The following is a 14,097-nucleotide window of genomic DNA, read 5'->3' as shown; positions in this document are numbered from 1 at the left end:
TTATCCATCGCGGGATTAAATCTCATTTATTTACAATATGCAGCTTTAAAGATTAGAAATGATCAACTCAATATTAATTTTATAATCACGATTATCAGAACACCCTGAAACATAGGGACATTCCCTTAGGTTTTGAATTAATGATGCTCTCAGGGAAATTTGCCTGTAATTCAGTATTTAGGCTAATGATAATTCTCTGAAATATTTTCCTTACCCTCTTTTGAATATGTTTCTGGGTAAAAAACGTTATTTTGATTTAAAGAGTTAACTGCTAACGGTAATAGTTAGTGTAGGGAGCTTTTGGCTCGCGTGGCGTGAAGGGCTTGCCACCACCCTCCTACGCATTGTAACCCGGCCACCTGAATTAAAGGCTTCAAAAGTCGCTTGATGACGTAGGCCTAAGGTGGTGCCTTGGGTATTAGCCTAGCTGATTATTATTATTATTATAACTTTGTTTTTGAAAAGTTGAAGTTGGTATTCTATAAGCAAGACTGCTGCCTGCATATTTCAAATAGTATTCTGAAATATCGTTGTTATTTTAATTGATGTCTTCAACAAAGTATTTTTAATCCAACCTGGTATTTTTTGTTTCGAAATTATTTTCTCACTTGTCGTGAAGAAGTTTTTTGATAAGTGACTTATTTATTTAAAAGATCTTAAATAAGTCATCATTTAAAATAAATATAAACAAGAAGATGCAATGGGAATCACGGGAAATCGCATTTAATCAGAGAATGTAAAGAAAATGTCTACTTGGTAAATTACTAGGATGGGTAATTTTCCTCTCTATACAATTTGTTACCAGTCGATTAATATACTTACTGTTATGGAGATACAGGGCCGAATTAAGACTTTATGGGGCCCTAGACCCTAGTTAATTTTGGTGCCCCCTTTCAATAGCGAGTGAAGCTAGGCGCTTCCTCAATTTATAATTGAGAAATGGAAGGAAAATTAATTTTGCTGCCAGATTTAGTATGTCGTCAGGGGCTAGACGGCAGTCCGTCAGAGAATGTGACAATCAAACGTTTTGGTTCATAGGGGTGGACGCCTTTACTAAAATTACTCCGGAAAATATTTTGTGAAAAGCAAATGATTAAAGTTTTGTACTTTTATTTTTTCCAACCCTCTTGGTGCCCCTTGTAGACTTGGTGCCCTAGGCCCAGGCCTATTCGGCCTATTGGTTAATCCAGCCCTGTGGAGATAGCATCGAAAATCCACGATTTTGGAGGCCATTTTCCATGATGGCCGGTGATTGCGCGTGCGCCGTAAGTAAAAATAGTATTTTGGGAAATCATTCGGGACACCGAAAGTAATTAATTTTTATTTCAATGATCAGTAATTAATTCGTCAAACATTCAATCTAATACTTTTACAAATTTCCAAACGAATTTATTATTTTTGGGAGGATTTTATTGTTGTTGTTATCGTAGTTCTCGTTGAAATTGTAGTTCTCGTTGTAGTTGTGGTTGTTGTTGCTAGTTGTACAAATGCACTTGCGCATTTCCACATCAGCATCCATAAACTGTTCGCACGCTTTGACGAGCAAACCCGACTGGTCACAAATGTATTGGCATCTAAGATACTCGTCTTCGATACACGATTTATCTGACGAAAAACAAATTTCCGTTTGAAATTTACATCAAATTTTATTACTATCGCGAATTTCATAGTATGTCCTGTACCCTGCTCTCTGGAGATTAAAAATTGCAACATTAAACAGGGCCTCGTTATAGGGAGGGGGCATCAGCGTTTGCAGACGTACAATTGATAATTCTGGGTTAATATTTAGATAGGATGATAATTTCGAGTTAATATTTAGATAGGATGATAATTTCGAGTTAATATTTAGATAGGATGATAATTTCGAGTTAATATTTAGATAGGATGATAATTTCGAGTTAATATTTAGATAGGATGATAATTTCGAGTTAATATTTAGATAGGATGATAATTTCGAGTTAATATTTAGATAGGATGATAATTTCGAGTTAATATTTAGATAGGATGATAATTTTGAGTTAATATTTAGATAGGATGATAATTTCGAGTTAATATTTAGATAGGATGATAATTTCGAGTTAATATTTAGATAGGATGATAATTTCAACGGTTTTCTCGGTAATTATTAGTTAATTTTTAGCCCGTATGATAATTTCAACGGTAACCTCGATAATTATCGTACACATCGATAATTCTGAGTTAATTATTAGATCGTATGATAATTTCAACGTTATTCTGGATAATTATCGTACATATCGATAATTCTGAGTTAATTTTTATCCCGTAAGATAATTTCAACTGTATTCTCGATAATTCAATAAAATTGGATTTTATAAATTTATATTTGATCAGAATTTGATAAAATTCTATTTAATCAGAATATGATTAAATTGTATTTGATAAAATTCTATTTGATCAGAATTGGATATAATTATATTTTATGAAATTCTATTTAATCAAAATTTGATAAAATTGTATTTGATACAATTCTATTTGATCAGAATTGGATAAACGTTTATTTGAGAAAATTCTATTGGAACAGAATTGGATAAACGTTTATTTGAGAAAATTCTATTGGAACAGAATTGGATAAACGTTTATTTGTTCAAATAACATTCGATCAGAATTTGAAAAAAAAATTATTTGATGAAATACCATTTGATCGGAATTTGCTAATCTTTTACTTAATAATCATAAAAATTAAAAACCTTCATCAGGTGTGATGAAGGAGTATTTTGAGTATCACACCTGATGAAGGAAACGAAAAGCTCCGAAACTAGATGTGTCAGGTATTTTTAAATAAAATACTTCAGTTTTCACTACGTAAAATATATCCTCGATTTTATTAAATCTTTTACTTGCTTAAATAACATATCAGAATTTGATAAAATTTTACTTTTACTGACATCAAGTATACCTTACCAAAATGGTTAATCAAAATTAGTGTTATTTGATCGAAATATAATTTAATAAAATATTTTTATCAAAACTTTTATCCTAATTTGATCAAATTTTGCAGTTCATATTCGATCAAATTTTGATAAAAGAATATTCGATAAAAAGTTTATAAAACAATATTTAAAAAAATATATGATCCAATTTTTATCACCATTTGATCGGTCCAATTTTTGATAAAATCATTGGATCAACCTTTTATATACGTAAGGAACGAACGTCAAATCTTACGTTGTCCGTTTTACCCACATAGTTTCGCGTAGTTAACCTATCCATTAATAAGAAAAACATGCCTCCTGTGATCCTTGTTTACTCCTAAATATTTTCTATGAACTCTTGGTATAACTTACCCGACATGGCGTTTTTGAGCAGCATCGCTAATATCAGTAGCAACGGAAAAAACATCATGGCGAATTGCTTGTTATTTTCGTTCAGACCTACTGCGTAATAAAGACGTACTAACTGAGCTCTTATTTTTAGTGTTTATTATTTATTTGGTAATTTGTACCTTAGCTTTATATTTTATACAGGATCTAATTTAGGGCTGTCATTTTAAAGTAATATTTCAGCAACTAGATACATTTCAACATGTCGTAAATTGTTATAATAATAACGAAACTACTTTAAGAAGATTAATTTACAACAGTTCGTACATCATAATTATACAAATTTATGTTAGTTTTGTAATTTAATTTTTTAACGGTTATTGTAAATGATGATTATTTAAAATAATAACTCAAAAGTATGCCTCTGAATGCCATTTACATAAACCTTGTTTCACAAACCGAATTATCGTCATATTCTGTGATCAAACTTTAATTTAAAAGTTCATGGTAATAAATAATAATAATAATAATCATCCAAGGCACCATCTTAGGCCTATAAGTCATCGAGCGACTTTTAAAGCCTTTAATTCAGGTGGCCGGGTTACAATGCGTTGGAGGGTGGTGTCATGCCACGAGAGCCAACAGCTCCCTACACTCACTATTACCGTTAACCTCAACCCGTTTTTATGGAAGGGGAATACGAAAAGCTCGAAGGAAAACCCCTTTAACAAGTTGGGATCGAACCCGGCTCCTCTTGCGAACGTAAAAATGTGACTTACGAGTGATTGTGTTACTTATGATTACACTAAATAATGATACTGGTAATGATCGCTTTTAAATTTCTGATCATAAAAGACAAAATACATCTTGGTAATTGCAATAAATGTAACTCAGCTAGGCTAATACCTTTCGCACCACCTTAGGCCCAAGTCAGCTAGCGACGTTTAAAGCAAGTGGCGGCTCTATCATCGCCACCTGTATTATGAAAAGGCCCCTATTATTAGAGATGGCCACGAATCTATCCGATTCTTCGAAACACGCGACTTTACTGGAGAACGTGGTACCATCTATTTATGGCAAAGGAAGCTAAAATTCAAAATAGCCGAATGATAACGTCGTCAGAGAGACGTTGTAGAGTATTATAGTTAGACAACTTTTACTCTATTTAGTGGGCTTTAACCTAATTATATAGTCCATGTAAAAAAAGTGTTTATAATTGCTGTAATTTGAAATTCACAAACAATCCAATCAACGCGAGGGGTACCTATAAGTACCACCTTTTTGATTTCGACACTAGCGACATCTATTGAAAAAAGAGCTAATTCACCTCGTGCCGCCACCATTGAGTTGATAATAATACTATCTAGAGCCCCAGTTCAAATTTTCCCCATAGCATTAGTGAAGATAGGAACGAAAATTACGAGAGGGTTATCAACTACGACAAAAGCCACCTATGAGCGAAAAATGCAACTATTTAAATTAAAAATTCTTCGATGGCCCCTGCCGCCACCTATTAGCGACTTTGTGAACTATTATTATTTATTTTTAATATTTATTATTCCCAATTTTGTTCAAAGTTGGGCATTAACAAAAAAAATCCATTTAAAAGAGCATGGGATTTTTCTCGAAATTTTTTTAAAAATTTTAAAATCACGAAATGGGTAATTTGGACCACATTTAGGTAACATTCATCAAGTTTGAGTAAATTGAAACATTTTTTAGGGTAAAATTGTAAAAATGTTTGGGTAAAATAAGGAAAAAATCTTATTTTTGTTTTTGTTTTAAGTGGTCAAAAACATTTTCGGTTGCCATGGCAAATCGAATGGATAGTGCAACGTGTCCTTTTGGGAAATTCATATCTCATGTAGGTCTACAATTCGCCCGACTTTGAACAAAATCGGCAGGGATTTTAAAAATGGCCCTAAAAAGTCAGGGAAAAGTCAGGGAATTTAAAAATGGCCCTAAAAAGTCAGGGAAAGGTCAGGGAATTTAAAAATGGCCCTAAAATGTCAGGGAAAGGTGAGGGAATTTAAAAATGCCCCTAAAAAGTCGGGGAAAGGTGAGGGAATTTAAAAATGGCCCTAAAAATTCAGGGAAAGGTCAGGTAATTTAAAAATGGGCCTAAAAAGTCAGGGGAAGGTCAGGGAATTTTAAAATGAGCCTAAAAAGTCAGAGAAAGGTCAGGGAATTTAAAAATGGGCCTAAAAAGTCAGGGAAAGGTCAGGGAATTTAAAAATGGCCCTAAAAGGTCAGGGAAAGGTAAGGGAATTTAAAAATGCCCCTAAAAAGTCGGGGAAAGGTGAGGGAATTTAAAAATGGCCCTAAAAATTCAGGGAAAGGTCAGGGAATTTTAAAATGAGCCTAAAAAGTCAGAGAAAGGTCACGGAATTTAAAAATGGGCCTAAAAAGTCAGGGAAAGGTCAGGGAATTTAAAAATGGCCCTAAAAGGTCAGGGAAAGGTGAGGGAATTTAAAAATGCCCCTAAAAAGTCGGGGAAAGGTGAGGGAATTTAAAAATGGGCCTAAAAATTCAGGGAAAGGTCAGTGAATTTTAAAATGGGCCTAAAAAGTCAGGGGAAGGTCAGGGAATTTAAAAATGGGCCTAAAAAGTCAGGGAAAGGTCAGGGAATTTAAAAATGGCCCTAAAAGGTCAGGGAAAGGTGAGGGAATTTAAAAATGCCCCTAAAAAGTCGGGGAAAGGTGAGGGAATTTAAAAATGGGCCTAAAAATTCAGGGAAAGGTCAGTGAATTTTAAAATGGGCCTAAAAAGTCAGGGGAAGGTCAGGGAATTTTAAAATGAGCCTAAAAAGTCAGAGAAAGGTCAGGGAATTTAAAAATGGGCCTAAAAAGTCAGGGAAAGGTCAGGGAATTTAAAAATGGCCCTAAAAGGTCAGGGAAAGGTGAGGGAATTTAAAAATGCCCCTAAAAAGTCGGGGAAAGGTGAGGGAATTTAAAAATGGGCCTAAAAATTCAGGGAAAGGTCAGTGAATTTTAAAATGGGCCTAAAAAGTCAGGGGAAGGTCAGGGAATTTTAAAATGAGCCTAAAAAGTCAGAGAAAGGTCAGGGAATTTAAAAATGGGCCTAAAAAGTCAGGGAAAGGTCAGGGAATGTTAGGAATTTGTAAGGGTCAGAGAAATGTCAGGGAATTAGATGTTATCTTGACACTTTTTTCAAGTAATTTTACTCTAGATCTATGACAAATTCTATGATAATCATTTATTTCCTTGAAAGTTTTGCTAATATTTTCAACATTGCAATAAGCATTTTAGTGATATATAGTCCATAAAATTTATTAACTTCTGATAAAAGTGAAATATAAAATAAAAATTTTGGCCTTAAAAAGTCAGGAAAAATATCTTAAAATGGTCAGGGAATAGTCAGGGAATTTTAGTATAAAGATTTTGTGGCAACCCTGTTAAAAGACTCTTGACGCAAACAAAGATAGCCGCGCTGCGAATTCTTGGAACCCCGGTGACCCTTCCGTGGAACACCTTTTGGGAACCGTTGCTTTTATGGATATTTGTTTTGAGCAACGGAATTAGAGATAAGTGTTTGAAACTGCGTTACGTTCCAACAATACGAGATGGTTTGAAATCGGTCTATCTGTGGGTGTGGTGTGTGTGTGTGTCTGGGCTGCGAACGCGTTCGCATTTACGGGGCAAAGTGTAATCGCTGCGTACGCAGTTTCTTAGAATTAGGTGTAGTATAAATATTTTTCAATTTGCGTTAGTACCGGGCGGGATTCTAACCCGAGCCCTCCTGCACGACAGGTGAGCGTTCTACTACAGAACCACGGATACATGTTACGCCTTACTGAGAATTAAAAACTCTTCCGAGGAGTGGTATATTTTGGCTTGCCAACTTGTTTCTTGTTCTTTTCAATTACCAAATGACCAAGGAAAAACCAAAACTGATTGCCAGTAACCTAGGTTTAGTTTATTACAATCCTTGTGCCAATACAAAATTTTACTATAATGAAAAGTATCGTAGCTGGCCTTTCAAGGACATTTCTATTGAATCTTCACTAAGTTCAGAGAAGTGCTCAACAGATGCAGTGGACGATACTCCGGTCGTTCACGTAGCATTGGTCCACCTCCTTGTTGTAAGATTTACAATAACTAAGGCATTTGTCCATTTCGTGGCTACCACATTCTTCTGTAAAAAAGATAACGTGTCAGATCAAAAGTAAATGAAACCGAAGTGTAAAATTCGAAAGTTCGATAGGAATTATATAAACTTTTTGCGATTCCAAAGACTAAACTCAAGCAGAAAAATTAATATTTAATGCGAGGGGCAGGTCACTTCCTTGATTAACGACGCACCCCTCGAAAGATTAAATCCGATTTAATCGTGATTATTTTGATTAAATTCAATTTAATCATGATTTTGTTGATTAAATCACGTTTAATTAGGATTAGAATGTTTAAATCACGTTTAATTAGGATTAGAATGTTTAAATCTGATTTAATCAGGATTATAATGTTTAAATCTGATTTAATCAGGATTATAATGTTTAAATCTGATTTCATCATGAATAAATGATTAAATCTGATTAAAATGATTAAATCAGATTAAAATAATTAAATCCTGATTAAAAAGTTTAGATCCTGATTAAAATTACTAAATCTCGGTTATATTGTGATTAGATTGATTAAATCGTTATTAGATTTTTTAATCTTGATTACCCTGATTTAATCATTTTAATGTGATTAAGACGCACCCAAAATGGAAGTGGCCTGCCCCTCGACTTAATGGAAGATTTTACATTTACAATTACTAGCTTCCTATACGTCATTTCCGTCTGTATTGTAGTCAATCTTAAGTAAATTATTCACTGAAATCTATACACATAATTCCCGACCAAAACTATCTTTTATATAAATTAGTTTTGTAGTGGGTCTATGAAAATCGACCTAAATTTCTTCAATTTAAAGGGAATATAACCTCAGGTATTTGGTGTGGAACACCAACGCTTGCAGCTCTGGCCGCTCTTGCCTTCGGCTTTAAAAATGTTTGGCGCCACTGTACAGGGACATTTGAAAAATTGAAGGGGTCTTCCGTAAAGATTGCTTTGCAGGTTATATTCCCTTTAACTGATTGTGCACTCATAATGTTCTAATGCGTTAATTTAAAATGCCTCTTTTCGACTAGTTCTTTAGCGAAAAATTTCGCGTGGATTGAACTGAACTTGGGAAAAGACAACTTACCTCCCATCGAGGACTTGTTACCCGGGATGATTTCGTTTTCGTGAGACGGACTCTCATTCGTGTTCTGTTTCTCCTTTTTAGGTATTCTTAGAACAAGGACTTTGTGTGCTTTTGGTTCACCTTAATTATTTTTGAAACCAATGATATAAGTTGCAATGGATTATATTCACCTTACTCTTAGAAACTATGTAGCATCAACCATGTATCTAGTTATCTAAGCTAACATTTAATTTAATTGAAAAAGCTTACGTCTGCTAAATATAAGTTAAGCAACGAATTTAGAGACTTACGAAATTCCGGCAGCTGTAGTGTCAATTTACAGTAGGTGAGATGGACTTGCCCTTCTTTTCGTTAGGCTACTCTAGCTAGTCATTTTTAGTAGCCAGTTAAATTACGCGAGGCTACATGTCGCTTTTACGATGTAGAGTTTAATTTTCCGAAAAAATAAAATGCGGAAAATTTTCCGCAAATCGGAAAAATAAAATATTGAAACATAAATTACTTTTTAAGGGTTTTTATTGTTTTTAACTATTTATCGATATAAAATGTCTAATATCAGTAAACATACTACAAAACATTAATAATGTTACATTGTTAATCAGTTTAAACTAGTCTAGAGGTTTAGTTTTACTTTAAGATTCGAAAAAATGAGGTGAAAATGCCGCTTTATATAAATTTGCAAACAATATATTAGACTAATAATAAATGGAATTAATTTTTTTTTTTTCGGAAAAATAAGGAAAAGTTTCCGGAAAAAAAGGTCTCGGTCCTTTTCCGAAAATTTTTCCGACTTACAACACTATTTTAACTACATACTCACTTTGGGTTTTCGCAATTGTATCTTCCGGGATCGCAAGGTCTCTTCCATCAGATTCAGATTGAACAGATCTGGCATATCGGTCATCACCTCTTCCCACGTTGATGTACGGTATTTCTTCGTAGCCATTTCCCACGTCTTCATCCAACTGTGGTTTGACCATACGGCTACCTCTCATCGTGCTTTTCGCAACTGGCATTCGTTTAAGTCCCCTCCCCACGTTGTCATTTCCGTAATGAATTCTCTTGGAGAGACTTCGCGTCCTATCATCGTGGTCGCTACTGCCTCGTTGTTCCTTAGGGATAGGGCTCATTTTAATCCTATTAGCCTTGATTTCGTAGACGTCTCTCCTGATGTCGTAAGGATCTCCCTTGTTGTCGTCGCTATAAGTCATCTCTTCGTGGGCATCTCCCACGTTGTCAAAGTTATAAGGCGTGTCTTCGCGGACATCTTCCGCGCGGTCATCTCTATAAGGGATCTCTACCCTTTGGCTATTCGCGTAAACCTTGTTCTTCCTCCAAGCTCCTTTTTTATCGTTGGAATAAGCCTTACGCCCACCAATCGTGTGGCCGTTCTTGTAAAGCACGTTCTTAAGGGCCACTCCCATCTCTTCCCCATAATGCGTGTCCTTGTATTTCTGAGAAGGTTTGTACTGGCGGCTAGCACCCACGTTGTCATTCCCGTAAGACTTGTACTTGCGAGAAGCTCCCGTGTTGGAATTACCACGAGACTTGTACTTGCGGGATACTGGCATGTTGGGATTTCCGAAAGGACTTTTATTCGCTCGTTGCATTATTTCATCGGTGTCTATTGTCTCGAAGAACTCTTCTTCGTTTTTTAATTCGACCGCAATCGCAATCGCAATAATCCCTAGCGCGAACAGAGCTCTCATGGTGCACCGCAATTTGACGAAGGACTGATAGCGCTGTATTTTGGACTTGACTGTCTTTCACCGTTACCCAACCTCGGTTTTTGTGACGAAGAAATTCGGAATTTGTACTTGATCGGCGAAATTCTAAACGACCTAAGGGTTGACGGATTAGCTCGGTAACCAGATTCCGGATTTACTTACATTAATTCACGTTGGGAATTGTAGTTCGTGCTCCGGCAATGATATCCGTACAGCTTTTAATTTAAACTTCGTTTTATTTATTGATAATTAACGACAGACAGCCGTACTAATTTAAAAACATGTATTATCTAGGACATTCGGCTTCGTAATATAATCGCTCTTGAAGGGCTCATTTACATTTACCGCTAATAACCAAAACCTGAAGAACTTCATATACCGCTTAACATTTCGTGTTTTGAAAACGTGGCAAAAAACGAAACGAAAAGATATGAATTTAAAGAAATGCTTACTATAGAACATTTATTTCGATAGTTTCAAAAGATAAAGCGTTCCTTTCGTAAAACTGCCTAAGGTAGAGCGTTCCTTTCGTAAAACTGCCTAAGGTAGAGCGCTCCTTTCATAAAACTGCCTAAAGTAGAGCGTTCCTTTCATAAAACTGCCTAAGGTAGAGCGCTCCTTTCATAAAACTGCCTAAAGTAGAGCGTTCCTTTCATAAAACTGCCTAAGGTAGAGCGCTCCTTTCATAAAACTGCCTAAAGTAGAGCGTTCCTTTCATAAAACTGCCTAAGGTAGAGCGTTCCTTTCATAAAACTGCCTAAGGTAGAGCGTTCCTTTCGTAAAACTGCCTAAGGTAGAGCGCTCCTTTCATAAAACTGCCTAAGGTAGAGCGTTCCTTTCGTACAACTGCCTAAAGTAGAGCGTTCCTTTCGTAAAACTGCCTAAAGCAGAGCGTTCCTTTCATAAAACGGCCTAAGGTAGAGCGTTCCTTTCGTAAAACTGCCTAAGGTAGAGCGTTCCTTTCATAAAACTGCCTAAGGTAGAGCGTTTCTTTCGTAAAACTGCCTAAAGTAGAGCGTTCCTTTCATAAAACTGCCTAAGGTAGAGCGTTTCTTTCGTAAACCTGCCTAAAGTAGAGCGTTCCTTTCGTAAAACTGCCTAAGGTAGAGCGTTTCTTTCGTAAACCTGCCTAAAGTAGAGCGTTCCTTTCGTAAACCTGCCTAAAGTAGAGCGTTCCTTTCATAAAACGGCCTAAGGTAGAGCGTTCCTTTCGTAAAACTGCCTAAGGTAGAGCGTTCCTTTCATAAAACTGCCTAAGGTAGAGCGTTTCTTTCGTAAAACTGCCTAAAGTAGAGCGTTCCTTTCGTAAAACTGCCTAAGGTAGAGCGTTTCTTTCGTAAACCTGCCTAAAGTAGAGCGTTCCTTTCGTAAAACTGTCTAAGGTAGAGCGTTCCTTTCGTAAAACTGCCTAAGGTAGAGCGTTTCTTTCGTAAACCTGCCTGAGGTAGAGCGTTCCTTTCGTAAAACTAACTAAGATACTTTACTTTTAAATATTTCAAATTAATCATTAGGAAATATTGTATAATAGTGATTGTACGTGAAATATTTCAAATCAAGCATTAGAAATTTTTCTAAATTAGGAATTGTATGCGAGATATTTAAAATTAATCATTAAAAATTGTACGTGAAATATTTTAAATTAATCATTAAAAATCGTACGTGAAATATTTTAAATTAATCATTAAAAATTGTACGTGAAATATTTTAAATTAATCATTGAAAAAATTATAAATTAGTGATTGTACGTGAAATATTGCAAATTAATAATTGGAAAATTTTCTAAATTAGTGATTGTACGTGAAATATTTCCAATTAATCATTGGAAAACTTTCTAAATTAGTGATTGTACGTGAAATATTTCAAACTAATAATTGGAAAATTTTCTAAATTAGTGATTGTACGTGAAATATTTCCAATTAATCATTGCAAAACTTTCTAAATTAGTGATTGTACGTGAAATATTTCAAATTAATCATCGGAAAATTTTCTAAATTACTGATTGTACGTTAAATATTTTAATTTTAAATTAAGTTTAGTTGTTAGAATTTTTTAATTATAAATTTTTAAATTTTAGATTATTGGAAATCATTTAAGAGAGGTTAAGCACACCATATTATTAAAAAAAATGTAGCGAGAACGTGTAAAGAAAAAACGGTCTGTGCGCAGTAAGACTAAGATTATAATAATCTTGCCAAGCGTTTTCCTGAGCCAGTTTAACTTATCTATTAAGAAAAAAACATATTTGAAAATCTTAAATGTTTATTTTCTTTTGTTTCAGAACGGATTAAGTCTTGGTGCTAAAGATCTAACTGAAAAGGCTGAGCTGGGTCAAATCATTTCACTTATTTCTCGAGAACTGGGTTTTCACTTCGCTGTGAGTACCACGACTTGCATGTTTGGAAAATATTTTGCGATATTATATTCGCAATTGTTAATATTGTTGTTCCTAACGGTTAATACTCCAAGTGTTCCATTCCGATCGCCGCGTAGTGGTGGAAAGCAGCATTAATAATTTTCCCAATTTTCGTTGGTCAAAAATTATCTAGCAACGCTAAATATTTTGGAAATCATTTACTTCGACTATGCCTAAGATGGCGTTACAAAACATAAGGGGACTCGTATTAATTGTAACTTGCAACCGAGCGGGAAAGTTACCTAATGCTGTGTAGCGCCATCTTCAATGCCTAAGAGTGGAGGTGGTCTTCAATATTAATTACAATATATTTTTATTTTAAAATTTTTATTATATTGATAATACCAAGAATGTATTTCTTTATACCTAGGGAGAATGTCTATGTCGAGACGGTTTTTAGCCTTTCTCTCAATCCACCCGTTGGTCCCCCCACTACGCTCCTCCGTTTAAAATAAAACGAATAGTCCCGGTATTTCATTGGCTGCTTAAAATTTACGTCACTTAACGCGATGGAAATCAAACGCCGGGGACGTTTTGTCATAATCATTCTTCCTAAATATAAATAAATACATTCTTGATAATATAATAAAAAATATGAAATTATCATTTTAAAAGCTACTCGACGTGAAGTAGCTCTTTTTTCAATAGATGTCGCTAGCGTCGAAATAAAAAGGTGGTACTTATAGGTACCCCTCGCGTTGATTGGATTGTTTGTGAATTTCAAATTACAGCAATTATAAACAATATTTTTACGCGGGTTGTATAGTTTAAGTTAAAGCCCAATAAGTAGAGTATAAGTTGTCTAACTATAATACTCTACAATGGTTCTCTGACGATGTTATCATTAGGCTATTTGGAATTGAACTTCCTTTGCCGTTAATAGATGGCACCACGCTCTCCACTAAAATCGCTTTTTCGTCGAAGAATCTGATAGATTCATGGCCATCTCTAATAACCGGAGCCTTTTCATAATACAGGTGGCAATGATAGAGCTGCCACTTGCTTTAAGTAAATCCAATTTTTTGACGTTGCAGTCAATAGCATCAACTCTGACGATTTCATGTAGTAAAAGCAAACTAAAATATTAAGCCATCAGTATAGTAAATGAATTAGCGTTAGCAACGGATATTGTATTGTCGAGTCTTGCGTAAGAAGTTACGAAGACATTTATGGTGAATATCAATTGAAAATAGTAAAATTTATTACTATAATAAGAATTTGTTATGAAGCCTGTAATACTGGATTGCCCAATGGAGATCTTCAAACAAATGATCTTGACCTTCGAAATCTATATTTCGAAAATATACTTAAATTTTAAAGTAAAACATTTTCAACTAGGATAAATTTATGGAGACAACTTTAGTTACACAGTAAAAACTATTTATATTTTATTTTATGATAGAATAAAAATATAATTAATTTTTACTGTGTAACTACATGTAAATATTTTTAGTTATTATTCATACACA

At 34.6% G+C, this 14,097-nt stretch overlaps 2 protein-coding genes and 1 long non-coding RNA gene across 3 annotated transcripts in view; 1 reads left to right on the top strand and 2 right to left on the bottom strand.

The window, feature by feature from the left end:
* Window positions 1-14,097, top strand: part of LOC149962761 (uncharacterized) — a 221,415-nt gene that overhangs the window by 114,207 nt on the left and 93,111 nt on the right. The window contains exon 2 of the mRNA XM_090180054.1: window positions 12,494-12,589. The gene's annotated coding sequence lies outside the window, so the exon portion shown is untranslated. The remainder of the gene's footprint in view (window positions 1-12,493; window positions 12,590-14,097) is intronic.
* LOC149962769 (uncharacterized) lies at window positions 1,295-3,433 on the bottom strand. Its single transcript, XR_016480004.1, has 2 exons — window positions 3,306-3,433; window positions 1,295-1,605 (listed from the first exon to the last, which is right to left on the bottom strand). It is a non-coding gene; the product is annotated as an uncharacterized LOC149962769 (long non-coding RNA).
* On the bottom strand, window positions 7,196-10,271 carry LOC149962768 (uncharacterized). Its single transcript, XM_090180003.1, has 3 exons — window positions 9,309-10,271; window positions 8,489-8,608; window positions 7,196-7,436 (listed from the first exon to the last, which is right to left on the bottom strand). Exons 1-3 carry the CDS (start codon window positions 10,195-10,197, stop codon window positions 7,324-7,326), a joined length of 1,122 nt encoding a protein of 373 aa, XP_090036129.1. The 5' UTR covers window positions 10,198-10,271; the 3' UTR covers window positions 7,196-7,323.

Source organism: Leiobunum rupestre, chromosome 1 (genome assembly GCF_980474605.1).
Source record: "Leiobunum rupestre chromosome 1, qqLeiRupe1.1.hap1, whole genome shotgun sequence".
NCBI classification, from domain to species: Eukaryota; Metazoa; Arthropoda; class Arachnida; order Opiliones; family Sclerosomatidae; genus Leiobunum; species Leiobunum rupestre.
The sequence above is the reverse complement of the archived record's forward strand: the minus strand, read 5'-3'. Positions and strand labels throughout refer to the sequence as shown.

Bases quoted from the DNA above. Each gene is read 5' to 3' on its own strand.
- LOC149962768 (XM_090180003.1), bottom strand. From the start codon at position 10,197: ATGAGAGCTCTGTTCGCGCTAGGGATTATTGCGATTGCGATTGCGGTC. The intron at 8,609-9,308 runs GTGAGTATGTAG...AAAATAATTAAG, and splicing joins TACAATTGCGAAAACCCAAA to GTGAACCAAAAGCACACAAA. The intron at 7,437-8,488 runs GTAAGTTGTCTT...TCTTTTTTACAG, and splicing joins TAACAAGTCCTCGATGGGAG to AAGAATGTGGTAGCCACGAA.